Source organism: Trichomonas vaginalis, chromosome I (genome assembly GCF_026262505.1).
Source record: "Trichomonas vaginalis G3 chromosome I, whole genome shotgun sequence".
NCBI classification, from domain to species: domain Eukaryota; phylum Parabasalia; order Trichomonadida; family Trichomonadidae; genus Trichomonas; species Trichomonas vaginalis.
Window position 1 is genome coordinate 22455209 of NC_067203.1, and position 22046 is coordinate 22477254.

Here is a 22046-nt window from a genome sequence, read left to right on the forward strand (position 1 = left end):
TTTCGAATTTTGTCACTTTTTTAACAGTATACGTTTCCAAAAAAAGTTTATGAACGAATTAGATGAGGAAAGTTTACGTTTTGCTGATGATATTATAGAGTTACAAGAGCTTTTAACCAATATTAATAATGATAATATACAAAAAACAGCAGAAAAAGTATTAAAAACAAAATTTGCAGAAACGGATGATGGAATTTCTACAATAGTCGAAAATATACCATGCATCATATCAATTAGACCAAATATAGTTAAAGCAATATCAAAATTCTGCATTACTTTTATAGATTTAGCAAAATTTGGAACACCTGCAGGAGAATTTGGGAAATTGTTACTTGATAGATGTCTAACTGTTGTCAGTGAGGACAATTATCTATCAAAGATACCAGAATTACTACTCCTTAAGCAATGTGTTGAAGACCAATTATTTTCATCAAGAGATTACATACCAGTAATAACAAGATTATATGAAGAAAACTTTTACAATCAGTTTCTTTTGATGTTCCTCATAATGGCACGCGATCTAAAGCAAGAAGCAGAAGAATTTTATGAATCAATCTTTCCTTTATTGGATGAACTACTCGAATCAGGGTTCATTGACTACGAACTTGTCCCTATTATCAAAAATATCAACGAATATCGCTCAAATAACTGGAGAATCCTTGATTTTGGCGTGAAATTAGATCGTGAAGTTCAAATTTTAACAGCACTCAGAAAAGATGATGTAAATAGCCTTAAAAAGATATCATTCGAACCGAATATGCAACTAACTTTTACTATATTTGAACCTTGCAAAATATTAAGAAATGATCCAACAATTATTCAAACAGCATCGTTCCTTTCTGCTTACGAGTGCTTTAAATTCTTACGTACAATAGGTTCCAAGCTCCATAATAAGGATTCTCATGACCATTCCATTGGTATTTACATTGCTTCCGGCGGAGATACGAGAATCATTAATGAAATAGAGCGTTTGAACATTACATTCCATAAAGCATTACCGTACTGTGCAGAATATCGTCAATATGAGACGTTTGAGTGGATTTTGGCGAAAAGATCAAAAGATATCGAAGTAAATAAAGAGCTTCGGAATGTTTTAGTTAATAGCGCGCGTTCTAATAACTTCAGAACGTTCATGAATTGCTTGGAAAGAGGTCAAAAGCCAAGAAATCGCGATCGTAATAATGAAAATTCCTTAATTGCAGCTTCAAAGAGCCGATTTTACTATTTTGCGCAATTTGTATCCCTTTTCGAATCAATAGACCTCAATGGAGTCGACAACGAAGGAAGATCTCCGTTGATGATCGCTGCCAAAAATGGTGACTATGACTTGGTGTCACTTTTTATCGATGATGGAGTTGAATTTTCCAAAAGAGACAACAATGGAATGACCGCATTTATGATTGCATGCGGTGAAGGTCATCTACTTGTTGTCAAGTTGCTTGCTGATTACGTAAAAGAAACAAATGATAAAGACAAAGAAGGAAAAACTGCATTACATCACGCTTGTATGCATAACTTCTGGAAAATTGTTGAATTCCTTTTGTCTGAGTTCAATATGGACCAGTCTATTAAAGATAACACAGGTAAAACTGCAAAAATGTATTGCACTGATGCAGAAGTGTTGAATCTCTTATTATAATAAAAATTATTTTGTATTTTTGTTTATGGGTAATATAAATTGAGTAGTTTATTTTTATCTTCTTCTAAACACTATCCAACTGCGTCGTTACTACTTCCATCTGTTGCATTATGTAGAGTTGTTCCGATATTATTGATATTAGTATCCTTTTATTAACTATTTCTTCAAATGAAGGGATACTTTTCCATTTTCAATTATATTCCTTATTATAGTCATAACCATTGCGATTTATTATTCACAAATCAGATTCATCAGCATCAAATTTGGGTTTGGGTGTTTCGATCTTGCTATCCTAAGAGTTTTAGAGGAAATTGTCTATAGTAATATGTACCACATTTACTAGTGTGAGTTTCGAATATTTTTTTTTTATTTAATGAAGGCAGTATTGTATCTATAGAAAAACCCGTGTTCACGGAGTCATAAATGGACATTTATTGTTTCGAAATATGAATTTGAAGAGGTAAGAATATCTCATTTTAATTTTATATTTACTAGCCATTTATAGATGAATAGCTAATTTTATAAACACTTGTTAATGTTCAGATGGTTTAAATAGTCTATTCTCAAATTTTAAGGCAAACTCAATATAATACCCTATAATTCCTGGGTTGCCAATTTTTTGGGGGCCTATGGAGAAATTTACTTTATCAATAGCGCACCATAGATTCGAATCCAGAGCCTATAATTCTAGAAGTAGATGAAGGTACCCTAGAATAACTATGTGGTGTAGTTTTTATTGCTATTTAAGATATCACATAAAATATATTAATCAAATAATAAAAATTTCAATAAAATTAAATAATTGTTATTTTTATATAGAGTAGATATTATTTCTATATTTAGATCGAAAAAATAAATAATTCTGAAGTACTAGTAATATTCATCCATGATGATTTATTTTTCAATATTATACAATAAGAAATATATTTATAAGTTTTTTTTTGAAAAATGTTTAAAATTGAGAGATCAAAATTTCGATTTGTGAAAAGAAATCATAAATCAAATATGTCCTAATTTTTGTTTTTATTAGGGTATACATGTTTTATACTCGAAGTACGGTATGTTGTTGTTTTTTATTCAATAATTAAAAACTTGCATACAGGTCGTAAGGTGTTGGAATATCGTACACAGAGGTTACGCACATGTCTAGGGCAACTATTTGTTATGAATGAGTGTATTTTAAAAGATTTGAAATATCATAAGATTGATCCAAAATGGCATTATAATAAATGTTTTTATCCAATGTTAATTATATTTTAAATAAAGTAATGCAAAATTAATGACTTTTGAAAATTGAGAGAGAGAACAAAAAATAGAGTTTTTAAAAAACTAAATGTTGAAATAGTTTGAGATATCAATAAAATTAACAGTGAAAAATATTAATCAGAATAAATACAAAAATTGGGTATCTTATTGAAAAAATATGTGAAAAAGAGTGAAGATCAACCGAAATTTTATATTAATATAAAGGATATAAAAGAAATGTGAACGTAAATAAATATAAATTAAAAGATATAATTAAAATTTTTAATATAGTTGAATCAAAGACAACAATTGATAGACAATTGTTGTCTTTGTGTACAACATTCACTTGAATTATAAACAATAACAAGTGTTTGTTGTTCACTGAGCAACTTTGAGAAGAATCATTTGTGATTCTTGTCAAAGTTGAATCAAAGACAACAATTGATAGACAATTGTTGTCTTTGTGTACAACATTCACTTGAATTATAAACAATAACAAGTGTTTGTTGTTCACTGAGCAACTTTGAGAAGAATCATTTGTGATTCTTGTCAAAGTTGAATCAAAGACAACAATTGATAGACAATTGTTGTCTTTGTGTACAACATTCACTTGAATTATAAACAATAACAAGTGTTTGTTGTTCACTGAGCAACTTTGAGAAGAATCATTTGTGATTCTTGTCAAAGTTGAATCAAAGACAACAATTGATAGACAATTGTTGTCTTTGTGTACAACATTCACTTGAATTATAAACAATAACAAGTGTTTGTTGTTCACTGAGCAACTTTGAGAAGAATCATTTGTGATTCTTGTCAAAGTTGAATCAAAGACAACAATTGATAGACAATTGTTGTCTTTGTGTACAACATTCACTTGAATTATAAACAATAACAAGTGTTTGTTGTTCACTGAGCAACTTTGAGAAGAATCATTTGTGATTCTTGTCAAAGTTGAATCAAAGACAACAATTGATAGACAATTGTTGTCTTTGTGTACAACATTCACTTGAATTATAAACAATAACAAGTGTTTGTTGTTAGTAGTATATGAGAGCGGGTTGTGTGACTTTTTTTGTAAACGTAAGAATTCATACAATATTGAACGATTTTGTATCATTTATTTTAACATTAATTTTAAAATAATTTATTTATTTATTCTTACATAAATGACCCAACAAGTAAAACCAGATAAAATAGATTATCGAATTTTAGAGGATGGTGTTCCTGTTTATATTCAAAGATTTAAAGGGAAGCAATATTATAGAATTGTTTAAAAAATAAATGGAATCAATGGAGTCATAATCAAAGACCTCATAAACGAGAAGAAGAAATTAGAAATTAATGATTATTTGAATTTATGAAATCAATTATTTGATTTATTCGCTCTTCAATAATTTCTATTCTTTTTGTTAAATCATCAATTTTCATTAATGAGGTGATTCTTGATTGAGGAATAGATTTCAAACTAACCACCCCCTTTATTTTTGAAATTTTGAATCCATCAACTTTAAACATTTTATTCAATTTACATGTTGTCAATTCTTCAAATAATTTTTTATTATTAGCATAATAGTCATTAAATTCTTCAACAGATGAAAAAGTTTTTATTTCAGTAATTGGTTTAACAACATTTATTTTTTGTTGAACATTTTCATTAATTTCTTCCTCCTCTGTTTCATTTATTTTTAAAATCGGTTTCATTTATCATTAAATAAAAATTAGAATATAAGTGATGAAATATATTTTTTAATTAATATTAAATCAGAAATAGCGGCAGGATTCTTTAAAAAATTATGGGACGGAATTAAGAAAGCTGCGGGTTGGGTTCATCAAAAGATTATTAAACCCATTGCAAACTTTTTGGCACCAGTAGCGAAAACGGCAGGAACTATCATAGGTGGAGTATTAGGTACTAAAGCAGGTAATCCGGCGATGGGAGCACAAGCAGGTAACGCAATTGGTGGAATTGCTGAAGGAATACTTAATAAAATAGGGGGAAGATAGTGGAAAAATAAATAAATATTATTTTTATCTTAGTATCGGTTGTAGTCTTTGATAAACTTTTTCTCCTTTATTTAAAATTTCTCTTATTGGGGCAGCTTTTGGCGTTATTGATTCAGCAACGTCACTAATTGCTTCTTTATTCTTAAATATCCAATTTGCTCCTTTCTTCATTGTTTCCCAAACTTTATGCGCTCCTCTTTTTACTTTATCCCATAATTTTTTAAAGAATCCTGCAGCCATTTCTGATTATTTCATTAAAATTAAAAATTCATTTTCATCTTTTAATTTTGATTTTTTATTTAATAATAAATGACGACTAACTATTTGGTGCCAAACACTAAACCGATTAATGGAAATGTGTTTCATTCATTCGAAAAGATAAATGAAATATTCGCAAAGAATGACGGTAGAAGATATTATAGAGAACTTGAAAGTTCATGCTATGACTCTGATGCTCCATATTTTGATGATAAACAAACTCATTTAAGAATTACAAATCCAGCTCATGATGTGAACCAATTAGGTGACACATATATTAAACGCAAAGTTAAAGTAACTCTAGTTTCAAATAAAGCTTTCACATGTGATGCCGCTTTTAAATGCATGCGTTTATTCGTTGGTTACAAATCATCAAATCAAAGCTTTAAACAATTAGAAGTAGAAACCGAAAGAGGTGATGTCGGTTATCTTCAGATGGATTGCGCCCGTGAATCTTTCGCATTTGCAACATATAAACCAAAATCAGAAAGGAAAGTTAAAAAGTTTGTTCATTCGTTATATAATAATGTTCAAAAATATGATAACTCGGTATGTGGAAAATATATTGACCCTTCAGAAGTTTTCAAGAAAGCAAATGAAGAAGTTGATGTCACTTTTGATATGATTATTCCGGTAAATGATTTGTTAGCATTTCAGGCGTTCAATGATTATCCTAAATCATTTGGTGATATCATTCTTAAATATTATGTTTTCAGGGATACTTTAGTATTTTGTCAGGTTGACCCGTTAAGAGTTGCTGATTTACAAAATTACGTTTATGAAAAGATAACTGATGAAAATTATGAAAAGATTATGAATCATGTTTATAAATATGATCGCAAATTCCAACAAATCGGACTTCCTGCCAAATTAATTACAAGCTTAGCCGCTACATCTGCTGACGCAACAGTTGATGACGTTATTATTTCATGCACAAAGATGGAAGTTTTAGAGGATAAATGCATTACACCAGGATACGGTTTAATTGAAGAATCAGTTAAAGCAATACCACGTTTATTCAGTAAGGAAGATCCATTCATGATTCCAGCTCAACATATTGACGTTCGTTCACTAAATGGAGGTTGCATCACTCCTGAAGGTATTAGCTCAGATTTCTCATACGCTCTTCATAATGTTACAGATGTTGTGTTAGCATTTCCGAAGAATGCAATGCAAAGAACGGTTTTAGAAAATCCAATGCTTCGAGGTCTTCAGGTCACTATAGATTCCAGAAACTTCCCCGATCAAGCGATGACCACAGTGGGCGACATATTCTTTACACGTATGCTTCAAGCTTCTGATTTAGATGGAGTGAATGAATGCACGGAAGAATACGAGGACTCATTAACTAGACCACTGAATGATGATAATGGCACGCCATTAGCTAGAACATGGAAAGACCAAACTTCATTCTTATGCACTATTCCAGTTCAACGTGATGGAGCGGGTATATTCTTTGATGGATTAGAAACTTTCAACTCACAAGTTACAGTACAAGTGAAAGCTTATCCAATCATTCAGGGTGAAAATGACACTTACTGTTCAAAGGTGACAAATCCTCCTCAGGTTTGGTTTACTAGGACTACATATTGGACATGGACACCGGATGAAGGTTTGAAATATCATCCAACAGGTACACCACCACAGTATAGAAGTTCATATGATGAAATATTGATGAATAGAAATGTTTAAAATTATAAATTTATTTTTGATTAAATGGATTTAAATTCATCCACCCCTTATGAAGAATTAGCAGGAGTATATAATACATACGTAGATGATATGATTAATGAAGCATTGAGTGATAATAGAAATGCTCTATCTAAGGAAAAATTAATGAAAATTCCATATTCTGAATGTTACTTAAATTCAATCACTGCAGCAATTGGTAAACAAAATAAAGGTAAAACATTAACGATATTAAAACAAATTATCATTATTGCTAACACTTCACCCCATTCACATGTGTTAATTTATATCAACCGTTCAGGTTCACCTTCAGATGATACATTTGAATCTTTAAAGCATTTAATCAAAATTCCAATTATTTATTTATCACAAGAAGAAGCAGAAGATTATTTAAAAAACTTTTTAATGTATAAAGAATTATATAATACAATCAAGAAGCAAGGATTAGAGGATAAAATTATTGATAAACAACGGGATGAATTATTTGAAACACTTTCTATTTCAAATTTTGATAGAGAATTTTTGCATTCACTAATTTTTCTAGATGATGCCGTGAAATCAAAACTAATAACTAATGAGAAATCATATTTTAATCAATTATTAACTCAATGTCGACATATTCAATGTTCATTCTTTATGGCTGTTCAATACTTTAAAGCATTAAGCACAAACATTAAATCAAACCTGTCCACCCTTTTCATTTTCAGTGGGTTTAGTCGTCAACAGTTGAACGTTATGCTTTATCAAGTGAATTTACCAATGAGCATTAATGAACTTTACACACAATATCAGCAATTAGGTGAACATGGAAAAATAATAGTTGATTTAAATAAAGGAAGTGTTAAATTTGATTAACTTTTTATAATTAATTTTTATTTTTTATTTATAATTAAACATGACAGAAATAGCAAATCTTCTACAGGTTCCATTAAAACAAGGGACAAACAAAAAGGGTGCATATAATAGAACTATGAAAGTTCCAGACGGAATGAAAGAATTAGTTCATATTGTTGCCGGTCTTCAAAAGGATGTTAAACAAATGAGAAACGTTTTAACATTACCAGAAGCTCAAGCATATGCCAAACGTCATGGTCCAAATTGGGAAGCACACGAAGCAGACATTACAGGTCCAAATGGAAAACCTGATGGTATAAATGAAGTTTTCGTTACTGATGGTCAAGGTAATATTAAAGTCATAAATGGGTATAAATTAACAATGACGGATTATCCTAAACGTAAAGCATATAATGAACGTTATCCTATGCAATTTGATGAAAATGGAAAAGCTGTTAAACAATACATTGGAGAAGGTGAACATGGTCCAATTAATTCATACCGTCATAATCCATATTCTTATTTCAATGAAGAATTAAATGCTATTGAAGAGGGACCGGATGGATTACCACGATATTCTAACCAGTTTGATGGCCAATATGCAAATTTGAGACATGAAATTCCAGCTAAGAAATTCTTTAAAGTTGCTTTATTCGATCCAGTGTTCAATGAACAGAAAGAAGCAATGAAAGCAGAATTTAAACCAATTCAAGTGGCAAGAATTTCTTCATCTTCACTTTCAGAAGCGTTCAAGGAATTGATAAAGAAACCAATTTATTCTCAACAAGGTTATAACTTTGATTTAATTAAAGAAAGTGATAGACGTAAATTGGAAAAATCAGATGGTTTTAAGAATGCATGTAATGAAATGATTAAAGATATTGTAAATGATAAAATAAGACTGGGAGAAACTCAAATCATTATCAATAACATAATTGGTGCAGTTACAAAGAAAGTATAAGCAAACAAGGATGAACCTTGGGATATTACCGTAACAACTAAATAAAACTTTAAATATATTTTTCTTTTTTTTATTCAATTATAAATGAGAAGACGTTTCACTAGTCAAAAGAACACTAACGCAAAAGCAGAGATTACGGTTGGTTATAACGTAAATGATGATAAATCACGAATTATTCAAAATGTTAAAGTTAATGTTAGCCCTGAACTAACAAGGTCAGCAACTCAACCAAATTTATTAACTCGTGACTTACCAAAGAAAGAGGAGGAGCAAAATAAAGAAGATGGAGACCCAATCATTTATCTGAACCCGGTAAAGAACCTGTTGAAATTCCCACTTATCCAACATACCCCCCACCTCTTTCATCAAACATTGAGAACCCATATAAAATAGACATTAATTCTGAATTAATGAAAATTTACCGTGATATAATAATTAATAATTATGATTCAATAATAAATTTAATTGACCAATCCGGTTTAATTATTTTACCTTATGAATCATTAATTCACATTATCGCCATTCTTTGTGATGTTCAAGATTCAGACGTTAAGATTCAATTTTTCATAGATGATGAGGTTTCATGCTGCGGAACAGTTGCAAAAATAAATCCTATAAAGGATATTAGCACAATTAAGATATCAAAGAACGGAACAACAACTGAACTTCATTTAACTTATAATAACATATACAATAAAATAGTTGATGAATATAAAATATCACTTGAAAAATTCTTTGTTAAGGCTATTTAATATTCAAGCATTAACATTATCGAATAATAATCCTTTGAATCATAATCAATAATAATTGACCTTTCACCAGTTTCTATCGTTTGTTTTATTTCTTTTTGTTCCCCACTATCCGGATCGGTCATTGTAATTGTTTTTGTTATAGTATCAGCTTTATCTTTAACTTCAATCTTTTTTCCATCAGGATATTTAAACCAAAATTCCAAAAATTCGATATTGTCAATCTGTTCATATTTTAATCTATCAATTACATTTTAATACATCTGAAAATCTTATGAAATGGTCATTATATGGGTTTGATTGAACTAAATTTGAATGAAGTGAAATATAACCTGATGATGAATATGACATCGACTCATATTTTCTGAAAACACTAAAATTTATAACATGAATGAATTTCTTATTCGTTGAATTTATGAATTCTTGAGGTAATCTTATTCTAGTTTTATTTATCACTGGAAAATAACGCTTTACCATATTTTTAATCGTAATAAAAATGTCAATTATCAATATTATTTCAAATAATAACTGTGAATTAAATTTAACAGTTAGTGGAATTTATAATGTTACTCTCGTTTCTGTGAGTGGTAAATTTAATCCCATTCTTTTAGACCCTTCAGATTATATATCATTTATTAAAGATGACCTTGAAAAAACGTATGATATGTATATAAATAATGTGATAGCGAAATGGGATATTAACATGATTTAAGTTATTTAAATGAATCATTTATCGTATGGTATGAAGAAATTTTAAATCAAAACCTGATAAACTTTTTGAACTTGATGAAATAAATAACCTTATTAAATTTCCGCTGAAAATTAAATTTTGTACTCCTCATTTTCGTTCATTGTTGGGGATATTAAATTTTGAAAAAGATGTTGGGATGTTTTGTATTCTGACACTGGTTCCAATTTCATTTTATTCAAATGTGATAAAGTTAATACCCCAATGAGATTTTCACATCAAACATTAGACCCTAACTCTTACCCATCAATACAAAACATTTTATCCATCAACTTAAACACATTTTTTTTATCATATCCGTTTCAATTATCCGGGAATTCATTTATTCTTCATTCAAAAGATTTATCAAATATTAAATTTAGAATAACTGACCTATTTGATTGTGATTTAGAATTCATGAATGAAATATTATGGCATTTCAAATAGAAAAAATAGCTGATGAGATAACAGATTAAATATTTTTAAATCATAATAAATGATTAAACACAGCAACCACAACAACTTAAGGCACAAAGCACCCAGGTCCCTCAGACCATTACATACGCCATATATGCATATAATTCAAAGACGGCAGAACAAACGCAAAGGTTGAAATATGGAGATTTGGAGATAATATTGAAAAGAACATTTCGAATTCGTTTGCAAAGGTGGTGCAGTGATATCAAATATAAAAGAAATTTTATTTATGAATTCAAAAATTAAAGGAATAACGGATGATATAACATCAATTCCACCAGAAGAACAAAGATATTACGCATTAAATGCATTTCCTAAAGTTTTGAAGATTGGAAGATTTAATTTAAATGAGGAATTCATAAAAGGTTTCCTAAATGACATAGACAGTAAAGCGGATAAAACTTATGTCAACAGTGAGTTAGAGAAGAAGGTAGATAAGGGATTAATGGCTAGTGCGTTAGAGAAGAAGGCGGATAAGGAATATGTGGATGAAAAAGATAATGAAATTAAAGAAAGGGTTGAATGGTATTATGAATGGACATCAAAGATTTTAAAAACTAAAGCTGATACAGGATGGGTTTCAGGATGTTTAGACCTTAAAGCGGATAAGGAATATGTTAACGATGAGTTAGAGAAGAAGGCGGATAAGGAATATGTGGCTAGTGCGTTAGAGAAGAAGGCAGATAAGGAATATGTTAACGAAATATACCAAAGTTTGATAGGAACAACTAAAAATATTGAAACTATTGTTGGTGACTTTTCTGTCGATGAAGAAAATAAATATTTTAGATGGCAATTGGTACACTCCTTAAAAAATGGTATGCGGTGTAAACTCATTCCGAAAAATAACAATGAAATGTATGTAAGCTATATAAAGAATAATGGTACACAAGTTAAAGTTCCATTAGACAACAACTGTTACTTAAACTTATATGGAGACGAACAAAAGAAATATTTAAGAGTTTATGAAATGACAGATATGACATTGCCTCGCACAGCTCCAGTACCATATTATTATGACTATGGAGATGATGTCAGAACACCACATGTAATGAACAAAAGTTAACATTATATTTAGATTATTATAGATATAAAAGATATAATGCAATAGAAAAAACGAGAATAGTATATTATTATACAGATGACAAAAATAAATTTTATAGTCAAGATTTTACCTACCCCGAAAACATAAGATTATATTATAAAAAATATTCCGACACAAACCAGAAGAAACCTGAAATAGTTGCACTATATTTTAAGTTCAAAAGAGACAATCCTATATTATCTCATATGTTTGATTTAATGAACCCAGTAGGTTCTATTTATACATCTATGGATGCAAGAGGTCCTCAAGTAATGTTTGGTGTTGGTGCATGGGAACAAATAGTCGACATGTTTTTGTATTGTGCAAACTCTTCAAAGGAAATGGGTGGAAGTAAAACGATTACAGGTGAAAATTTACCTGCACACAGTCACTACATAGATTTAAGCACATCTCAAGCGGGTTGGCATAAGCATAGATATTGGGATTGGTCAGGAATGACAAAAGGTAAAGGATATGATGTTAAAGATGACGTTAAGTTTGCTATAAATTGTTACTGGAATGACACTCAGGGAGAAGGAAACCATACACATTTCGTTTCAGGATATACACAAACAACGGGACAAAGTAAAGACTACATGCCACCTTACATGACAGTTTACGCATGGTATAGAGTTCAATGAATCATTTATTTTTATCATAAATTTACACCAAAAATAATTTTTAGGTGAAGAGGTGAGATCTCACCTTTTTTTTCACCTCTTTTTTCACAAGCGTTTTACCATGTGTCACCAGGTCATTTAACTCATGACATTTTGACAACAACATAGGAGGATAGCAATAATGAATTATTTTTGAAGAACTGATAGGGTCACCAGGTCACCAGGTAATTTAACTTTTCTGAAAAAATGTGACAACATGACATTTTGACAACAACATAGGAGGATAGCAATAATGAATTATTTTTGAAGAACTGATAGGGTCACCAGGTCACCAGGTCACCAGGTAATTTAACTTTTCTGAAAAAATGTGACAACATGACATTTTGACAACAACATAGGAGGATAGCAATAATGAATTATTTTTGAAGAACTGATAGGGTCACCAGGTCACCAGGTCACCAGGTAATTTAACTTTTCTGAAAAAATGTGACAACATGACATTTTGACAACAACATAGGAGGATAGCAATAATGAATTATTTTTGAAGAACTGATAGGGTCACCAGGTCACCAGGTCACCAGGTAATTTAACTTTTCTGAAAAAATGTGACAACATGACATTTTGACAACAACATAGGAGGATAGCAATAATGAATTATTTTTGAAGAACTGATAGGGTCACCAGGTCACCAGGTCACCAGGTAATTTAACTTTTCTGAAAAAATGTGACAACATGACATTTTGACAACAACATAGGAGGATAGCAATAATGAATTATTTTTGAAGAACTGATAGGGTCACCAGGTCACCAGGTCACCAGGTAATTTAACTTTTCTGAAAAAATGTGACAACATGACATTTTGACAACAACATAGGAGGATAGCAATAATGAATTATTTTTGAAGAACTGATAGGGTCACCAGGTCACCAGGTCACCAGGTAATTTAACTTTTCTGAAAAAATGTGACAACATGACATTTTGACAACAACATAGGAGGATAGCAATAATGAATTATTTTTGAAGAACTGATAGGGTCACCAGGTCACCAGGTCACCAGGTAATTTAACTTTTCTGAAAAAATGTGACAACATGACATTTTGACAACAACATAGGAGGATAGCAATAATGAATTATTTTTGAAGAACTGATAGGGTCACCAGGTCACCAGGTCACCAGGTAATTTAACTTTTCTGAAAAAATGTGACAACATGACATTTTGACAACAACATAGGAGGATAGCAATAATGAATTATTTTTGAAGAACTGATAGGGTCACCAGGTCACCAGGTAATTTAACTTTTCTGAAAAAATGTGACAACATGACATTTTGACAACAACATAGGAGGATAGCAATAATGAATTATTTTTGAAGAACTGATAGGGTCACCAGGTCACCAGGTCACCAGGTAATTTAACTTTTCTGAAAAAATGTGACAACATGACATTTTGACAACAACATAGGAGGATAGCAATAATGAATTATTTTTGAAGAACTGATAGGGTCACCAGGTCACCAGGTCACCAGGTAATTTAACTTTTCTGAAAAAATGTGACAACATGACATTTTGACAACAACATAGGAGGATAGCAATAATGAATTATTTTTGAAGAACTGATAGGGTCACCAGGTCACCAGGTCACCAGGTAATTTAACTTTTCTGAAAAAATGTGACAACATGACATTTTGACAACAACATAGGAGGATAGCAATAATGAATTATTTTTGAAGAACTGATAGGGTCACCAGGTCACCAGGTCACCAGGTAATTTAACTTTTCTGAAAAAATGTGACAACATGACATTTTGACAACAACATAGGAGGATAGCAATAATGAATTATTTTTGAAGAACTGATAGGGTCACCAGGTCACCAGGTCACCAGGTAATTTAACTTTTCTGAAAAAATGTGACAACATGACATTTTGACAACAACATAGGAGGATAGCAATAATGAATTATTTTTGAAGAACTGATAGGGTCACCAGGTCACCAGGTCACCAGGTAATTTAACTTTTCTGAAAAAATGTGACAACATGACATTTTGACAACAACATAGGAGGATAGCAATAATGAATTATTTTTGAAGAACTGATAGGGTCACCAGGTCACCAGGTCACCAGGTAATTTAACTTTTCTGAAAAAATGTGACAACATGACATTTTGACAACAACATAGGAGGATAGCAATAATGAATTATTTTTGAAGAACTGATAGGGTCACCAGGTCACCAGGTCACCAGGTAATTTAACTTTTCTGAAAAAATGTGACAACATGACATTTTGACAACAACATAGGAGGATAGCAATAATGAATTATTTTTGAAGAACTGATAGGGTCACCAGGTCACCAGGTCACTAGGTAATTTAACTTTTCTGAAAAAATGTGACAACATGACATTTTGACAACAACATAGGAGGATAGCAATAATGAATTATTTTTGAAGAACTGATAGGGTCACCAGGTCACCAGGTCACCAGGTAATTTAACTTTTCTGAAAAAATGTGACAACATGACATTTTGACAACAACATAGGAGGATAGCAATAATGAATTATTTTTGAAGAACTGATAGGGTCACCAGGTCACCAGGTAATTTAACTTTTCTGAAAAAATGTGACAACATGACATTTTGACAACAACATAGGAGGATAGCAATAATGAATTATTTTTGAAGAACTGATAGGGTCACCAGGTCACCAGGTCACCAGGTAATTTAACTTTTCTGAAAAAATGTGACAACATGACATTTTGACAACAACATAGGAGGATAGCAATAATGAATTATTTTTGAAGAACTGATAGGGTCACCAGGTCACCAGGTAATTTAACTTTTCTGAAAAAATGTGACAACATGACATTTTGACAACAACATAGGAGGATAGCAATAATGAATTATTTTTGAAGAACTGATAGGGTCACCAGGTCACCAGGTCACCAGGTAATTTAACTTTTCTGAAAAAATGTGACAACATGACATTTTGACAACAACATAGGAGGATAGCAATAATGAATTATTTTTGAAGAACTGATAGGGTCACCAGGTCACCAGGTCACCAGGTAATTTAACTTTTCTGAAAAAATGTGACAACATGACATTTGACAACAACATAGGAGGATAGCAATAATGAATTATTTTTGAAGAACTGATAGGGTCACCAGGTCACCAGGTAATTTAACTTTTCTGAAAAAATGTGACAACATGACATTTTGACAACAACATAGGAGGATAGCAATAATGAATTATTTTTGAAGAACTGATAGGGTCACCAGGTCACCAGGTCACCAGGTAATTTAACTTTTCTGAAAAAATGTGACAACATGACATTTTGACAACAACATAGGAGGATAGCAATAATGAATTATTTTTGAAGAACTGATAGGGTCACCAGGTCACCAGGTCACCAGGTAATTTAACTTTTCTGAAAAAATGTGACAACATGACATTTTGACAACAGGAATGAAATTTGATGTAGCCCAAAAATAAAGTTAGTTTTAAAATTATTTTTATTTTTTTATTCCTATATAAATGACAGCAACAAACAACAACAGCAACTATATCGTTTCTGATGAAAAAGTTGATTCATTAGTTGAGGAATTAGTTGAGGAATTAGCTGAGGAATTAGTTATGGCAGAAACTAAAACCCTCAACGAAAGAATTGGTGAAAACAAGATTGATTTACATAACTACCTCAAATATGATGGAGGAAGAGGAAGGAAAACTGGTATGGCTTTATTAGTAAATAAAATTTCGAATTTAACGATTATAGATGTTGATATCAATAAATCGTACAATGATGAACTTAAAGAAACAGTTAGAAAAGACATTTTATCAAAACTTTCGGATAAAGATGTTATCGTTAAAACCGCTTCAGGAGGTCTTCACATTTATTGCAACACTAATTTCTTCTATTCAACCTCGAACAGAATGATTAAATGTTATTCCTGCAATGATTATGATATTGACATAATGACTTCTATTGATGATTCAAAGCGTTCTTTAGTAGTTATGGCTGATTCAAGAGTTCGCAAGAATGCAACAGAACCAATCAATACATACTCATTCATTCGTGGAAGTTATGACTCAACATTAACCAGAACAGTGAATGATATATTAAATGATTTGAATATTAAGGTAAGAGTTGAACAGAAGAACGAAGAAATAAAGAGTATAATGAATGAAAACAAAGATGTAAACATTGACGATAAACTAGCTCAGAGCATAGTTGATGGCATCTGTGATTTTGAAGTACATAATGACGGTGGAAACATGAATTTAGAAAAAGAAGTTACATTATTCACACTGTTTCAAGCTATTAATTCGTTACCTAATCATTTAATTAATGAAGCATACGATAACGTTTATAACTTCTGCAATTTAACAGAAAATGCAAAAAGTAATTTTGAAAAAGCACGTAGTAGATATGCATATTTAATGACTTCTCCATTTGTTTTGGTGAAGATTCTAAAACTATATCAAAAGGAATATTATGATGAATATGTTTTGCCTTTATTACGTAAGCCAAAAATAACATTTGATATAAAACTTGATGACTCGTTTTTGATAACAGATATTAGACGCAAGGCTGAAAATCATCAGTATAAAAACAGTTCTGAAGTAATTGAGGATTTATCACGTGTAATCCGTTTTGTAGATTGTGGAAATAAATATTTCATTCAAAAGGACTATAATATCCACGACAAAATGAATCAAATATCATTCGTTCTTCAATCAAACATGAAAGAGTCACTTAAAATGATTAAATTATTTAAAGAAGAAGGTAAAACAATAACAGCATGGGATGTACTATTAAATCAATTATCTTCATTAACCGTTAAGGGTGTTTGCTTTAAATCTGATTCCCCGATGTTTTCTCAACGTTTCAGGGTTATAAATACAACATTCTTGAAAAACCTGATTACTCAAAAATTGAGATGTTTATGAATTTCATTAAAGAAGCCATTTGTGATAATAACGATGAAGTGTATAAATACCTTCTCGGCTGGATTGCATCAATGATTCAACATCCTGGAATCAAGAATGAAACAGCAATTATTTTGAAAGGACTTCAGGGAACAGGTAAAAACAGATTCACAGACATTATTTCTGAACTTCTCGCTGGTTATTCATGTAAAAACATTACTGAAATAAGTGAGCTAACGGGTAATTTCAATTCAGTAGTTGAGAATAAAATGTTTCTTGTACTTAATGAACTCAAGAATGTTGGTGAAGACAGACTCGCAAACTTCAACGCTTTGAAATCAATTATAACGGATAATGAGATAAGAATTAATGAAAAGAATCAACCCAGAAGAACAGCACAAAACGTTGCCAATTTCATTTTCGTAACTAATAACGTTTACCCTGTCAAAATTGAAGTTGGAGACAGAAGATATGTAGTTTTAAGAGTTAATGGTAAATTTAAGGGTCAATTTGATTATTTCAAGAATTTGATGAATTCATGCACAAAGGAATTTTATGATAATTTACTGACGTATTTTATGCAATATGACCTTTCATCATTTAATGTACGAATCATTCCGATGACTGAAGCCAAACAAGATTTAATTGAATTATCAACAAATCCTTTAGATGTATGGATAAATACACATTATGATGAATTGTGTGTAGGTATGACGTGTAAAAATGCTCTATTCTGCAAACCATCAGACATGAAAGACAAGAATTTCCAAATGAGTATTAAGGATAAATGTGATAGGAAACAAAGAAAAATAGATGGTAAACAGACATGGTATTATGTTTTGAAAGAAGAAATGAAAGGATTATATAAACAAGTTGAACCAAACGATAATGATGATTCATGTACTGACGATAAAATACCTGTAAATGATGCTTTATAAAGTATGATTTGAATTTATTTTTGCTATCCTCCTATGTTGTTGTCAAAATGTCATGTTGTCACATTTTTTCAGAAAAGTTAAATTACCTGGTGACCTGGTGACCTGGTGACCCTATCAGTTCTTCAAAAATAATTCATTATTGCTATCCTCCTATGTTGTTGTCAAAATGTCATGTTGTCACATTTTTTCAGAAAAGTTAAATTACCTAGTGACCTGGTGACCTGGTGACCCTATCAGTTCTTCAAAAATAATTCATTATTGCTATCCTCCTATGTTGTTGTCAAAATGTCATGTTGTCACATTTTTTCAGAAAAGTTAAATTACCTGGTGACCTGGTGACCTGGTGACCCTATCAGTTCTTCAAAAATAATTCATTATTGCTATCCTCCTATGTTGTTGTCAAAATGTCATGTTGTCACATTTTTCAGAAAAGTTAAATTACCTGGTGACCTGGTGACCTGGTGACCCTATCAGTTCTTCAAAAATAATGAATTTCATTAGTTAGAAATATAACGCTAATTTTATTTTTATATCTTTTTTATCTTGTATGTAAAGACAGTAATGACAAACATTGAGTTTGAAACAGTTAGAAAGATAGACGATGACACCAAAGTGGTTAGAATAGGTGATTTAAACGTAAGATACTCAAAGAAATACAACAAATATTCTTTGTCAGACATTATATCTCCATCTGAAAAGAAAACAAACGACTGGGTTAGAAATGCTTCAACTCAGAAAATTTTGACAAGAAATCCTGAGCTCATGATATCAGTAGCATTTCATGGAACAAGAGCATATCTTATAGACAAAAGTCTTATACCAATAGTTTTTATGGTTAGACCCAGTTGTTGGATATAACTTCATAACATATGGTTCATTCGATACGGAACGTTGCAGTGAAGGCTTACTTTACATCGTTCAGAAACCGAAGGACTTCAACACAAAAAGATATAAGATAGGAAGAACATATAATATAACTCAAAGATATGACAGTACAGTCAATAGAGTCAAGGTTGTGTTTGTTAATGATATGAGAGCTGCTGAAACAGAACTGCTTGAAGTTTTTGAGAAAATGTATGGTGCTCCCACGAAAGGTAAAGAAACGTTTGAAGTAGATGAGATAGATAAAGCTATAAAATTATTTGACGAAGTTGCTGAAAAATACATGTAAAGCGTTTATTTTTGTCTTTTGTGAAAGTCAGAAAATAAAGTTAGTTTTATTTATTTTGTATGTAAAGACAGTAATGTCAACATCAGAGAACACAACAACCGCTATCGTTCATGAAGCCATTAATGAAGAATACGAGTACATACAGTATAACAAACAACTTCGCCTCATTCGTTCGGTCAAAGATGACATGTACCAAATGCAAAGTATAATGAATGCTCTTCGTTCTACAAAGCAAGTATATCATTGGTTTGAAAACCAACAGACAAAAGAACTTTTAGAAGAATTTCCTCATATGATTGCTTCCCTCGGAAAACCGAGAGAAGAGATTCCGTATGAAAATCGCAAGAGGTTAGAAATGAGGTTAGAAATGAGGTTAGATCTAACATGCTAACATAAACTTTATTTTGGGTCATTTACACTCATTACGATGAAATCATTATTGCTATCCTCCTATGTTGTTGTCAAAATGTCATGTTGTCACATTTTTTCAGAAAAGTTAAATTACCTAGTGACCTGGTGACCTGGTGACCCTATCAGTTCTTCAAAAATAATTCATTATTGCTATCCTCCTATGTTGTTGTCAAAATGTCATGTTGTCACATTTTTTCAGAAAAGTTAAATTACCTGGTGACCTGGTAACCTGGTGACCCTATCAGTTCTTCAAAAATAATTCATTATTGCTATCCTCCTATGTTGTTGTCAAAATGTCATGTTGTCACATTTTTTCAGAAAAGTTAAATTACCTGGTGACCTGGTGACCTGGTGACCCTATCAGTTCTTCAAAAATAATTCATTATTGCTATCCTCCTATGTTGTTGTCAAAATGTCATGTTGTCACATTTTTTCAGAAAAGTTAAATTACCTGGTGACCTGGTGACCTGGTGACCCTATCAGTTCTTCAAAAATAATTCATTATTGAATAACCTGAAACCATTAACGATAAAATAACTGATAACAAATTTTTATTTTTATCATAAATGGATACCCCACAAGCTCAAAATTTACCACGAATCATAACAAGGGAGGAAACGATAAAAATGATGCGAGAACTTGCTAAAAATAACAAACCACTAAAACTGAGAAAATGTGGTTATGCAGTAATGATGGAAAGAGAGATGTTGTCAAAGAGAAATAAAAATTAAATTTGGATTGAGTTTAAAAATTCATCTTTATTAAATTCATCTCTTCCAATCAATTTATTTATTCTATTAAATTCTTTTATTTTGCTTCACTCAGTTTAATGATTGAACGATAAGTTTCTAATTTTTCGATTATTTCTTTCCTCTCTTCATCGTTTTCAACCTCACCACATTGCGGCTTCTTTTTGTAATAGCATATTTTTGATTTAATTCTGTTTAGTTTCTTTTTATATTCATCGTCTGGACTCTTGACTGCTTTGTTGTCACTCATTTCTTACGAAATAAAAAAATTAAATGTTATTTAAATATAATGGAGTAATAAAATAAATCGGAATTTCTATTAATTTATTGTTAACCTCAACTAATACATTACCGTTAATATATCTAACAAATTCAGCTATTGTGTCAAATCTTCGTCTTCTTTTTGTCATTGATTTATCAGTTTTTCCATAATCGAGATGAATCAAAACTTTATCCCCTTGTTTAAAATTCATGAGCCCCGAATTAATTTGTTCACGTTTAACATCATTCAACCTTTCCATTTGCTTTCTAATATATTCCCATTCTTTTGAAATATCATTTTTCATTTCCACTGGTTTCATGTTTATAGTTCTATGCCATGTATTATTGTAATAATATACTAACTGTTGTATGATGGAGTCATGATTTCCATCCCAGTATATCTGACCGTTAACCCTAACGCATCTCTAAGAGTTCTCATTACCGCATCAACTATTTTATTATGAAACGTATATGGAGAGGATGAAAAGAAAAAATTAATTTGTGGGAAATAATGAGTCATAGCTGCCTGAAATCCTTTATCACCATCACCCTTATATTATCTACTCTTTCATGATCTAGTAAGTATTGAATAGCTCTTCTTGTTTCCTGTTCTGTTTTCCCTTTCACTGGAATGCAATATAAATATCTAGTGTTAATGTTAATGGCAAATAAATAAGTAACTTTTCCTTTTGAATATTCCAGATGATCGATTTCGTATGAATATGGATATGGTGCAAATGAAGGGCGACTAAATTTTTCCTTTAACGGTTGAATTTTTGGGTCAATTGGTTTATTTAATATCTTGAAATCCTTTTTAAAATCTTTTTGCTTCTTTAATGTTTGAAATGGATATAATAAAGTGAATGATGAAGGATTAACTGAAGGAGGAGGCGGTACTGTCGTTGGAGGTTTTGGTGTTGCAGGTGGTTTAATTTTATCTGCTTTGATTTTGGAATTCATTCCTTCCTTCATTAATTCTGGATGTATTCTATTCATTTGTTTTAAATATGCTGTATATAAAGGTTTGATATACTTTCCCGCTTCGAGTTTATGTTGAAGGATGAATTCCAAAAGTTGATCTTCATTTAAAGTCGGGCTGAATATGGTTTAACTAATGAATCATAAATTAAAGCTTGTGCTTCATTTATGGTCTGAAGGACCTGGGTGTTTTGCATCTTTTGTTTTTGCGGCTCATGATTATATAATTTATATAATTCATCAATATCTTCTTCTGTTAATACTTTATTTTTGAAATCTTTCAATTGTTTAAGTTGTGATTTAGTTTTTCCCTTTGTATATTCATTATTTT

General features: G+C 30.9%; 6 protein-coding genes and 3 pseudogenes across 9 annotated transcripts, besides 1 other annotated feature; 7 read left to right on the forward strand and 2 right to left on the reverse strand.

Moving 5' to 3' along the window:
- Positions 1-41: 41 nt before the first annotated feature.
- Positions 42-1683, forward strand: TVAGG3_1031570 (protein ubiquitination; the record flags this gene model as incomplete). Its single annotated transcript, XM_001313132.1, has 1 exon — positions 50-1639. The coding sequence occupies one exon, from the start codon at positions 50-52 to the stop codon at positions 1637-1639; it is 1590 nt and encodes a 529-aa protein (XP_001313133.1).
- Positions 1684-4912: 3229 nt separating this feature from the next.
- On the reverse strand, positions 4913-5128 carry TVAGG3_1031580 (uncharacterized protein; the record flags this gene model as incomplete). The annotated part of the gene is made up of 1 exon (XM_051255198.1): positions 4913-5128. One exon carries the CDS (start codon positions 5126-5128, stop codon positions 4913-4915), a length of 216 nt encoding a protein of 71 aa, XP_051080772.1.
- A 225-nt stretch (positions 5129-5353) lies between these two features.
- Positions 5354-19668: a mobile genetic element.
- Positions 6863-7193, forward strand: TVAGG3_1031600 (uncharacterized protein; the record flags this gene model as incomplete). Its single annotated transcript, XM_001298440.2, has 1 exon — positions 6863-7193. A coding segment is annotated over one exon (331 nt), but the record flags the coding sequence as incomplete, so codon positions are not given.
- Positions 7875-8630, forward strand: TVAGG3_1031610 (uncharacterized protein; the record flags this gene model as incomplete). The annotated part of the gene is made up of 1 exon (XM_051255199.1): positions 7875-8630. The coding sequence occupies one exon, from the start codon at positions 7875-7877 to the stop codon at positions 8628-8630; it is 756 nt and encodes a 251-aa protein (XP_051080773.1).
- On the forward strand, positions 8715-9382 carry TVAGG3_1031620 (annotated as a pseudogene). The gene has a single exon. A coding segment is annotated over exon 1 (668 nt).
- On the forward strand, positions 10603-11842 carry TVAGG3_1031630 (annotated as a pseudogene). The gene has a single exon. A coding segment is annotated over exon 1 (1240 nt).
- On the forward strand, positions 15813-16521 carry TVAGG3_1031640 (Prim-pol domain family; the record flags this gene model as incomplete). The annotated part of the gene is made up of 1 exon (XM_051255200.1): positions 15813-16521. A coding segment is annotated over one exon (709 nt), but the record flags the coding sequence as incomplete, so codon positions are not given.
- On the forward strand, positions 17225-18107 carry TVAGG3_1031650 (uncharacterized protein; the record flags this gene model as incomplete). Its single annotated transcript, XM_051255201.1, has 1 exon — positions 17225-18107. A coding segment is annotated over one exon (883 nt), but the record flags the coding sequence as incomplete, so codon positions are not given.
- A 786-nt stretch (positions 19669-20454) lies between the features above and the next one.
- Positions 20455-20726, reverse strand: TVAGG3_1031660 (annotated as a pseudogene). Its single transcript has one exon. A coding segment is annotated over exon 1 (272 nt).
- Positions 20727-22046: the final 1320 nt, after the last annotated feature.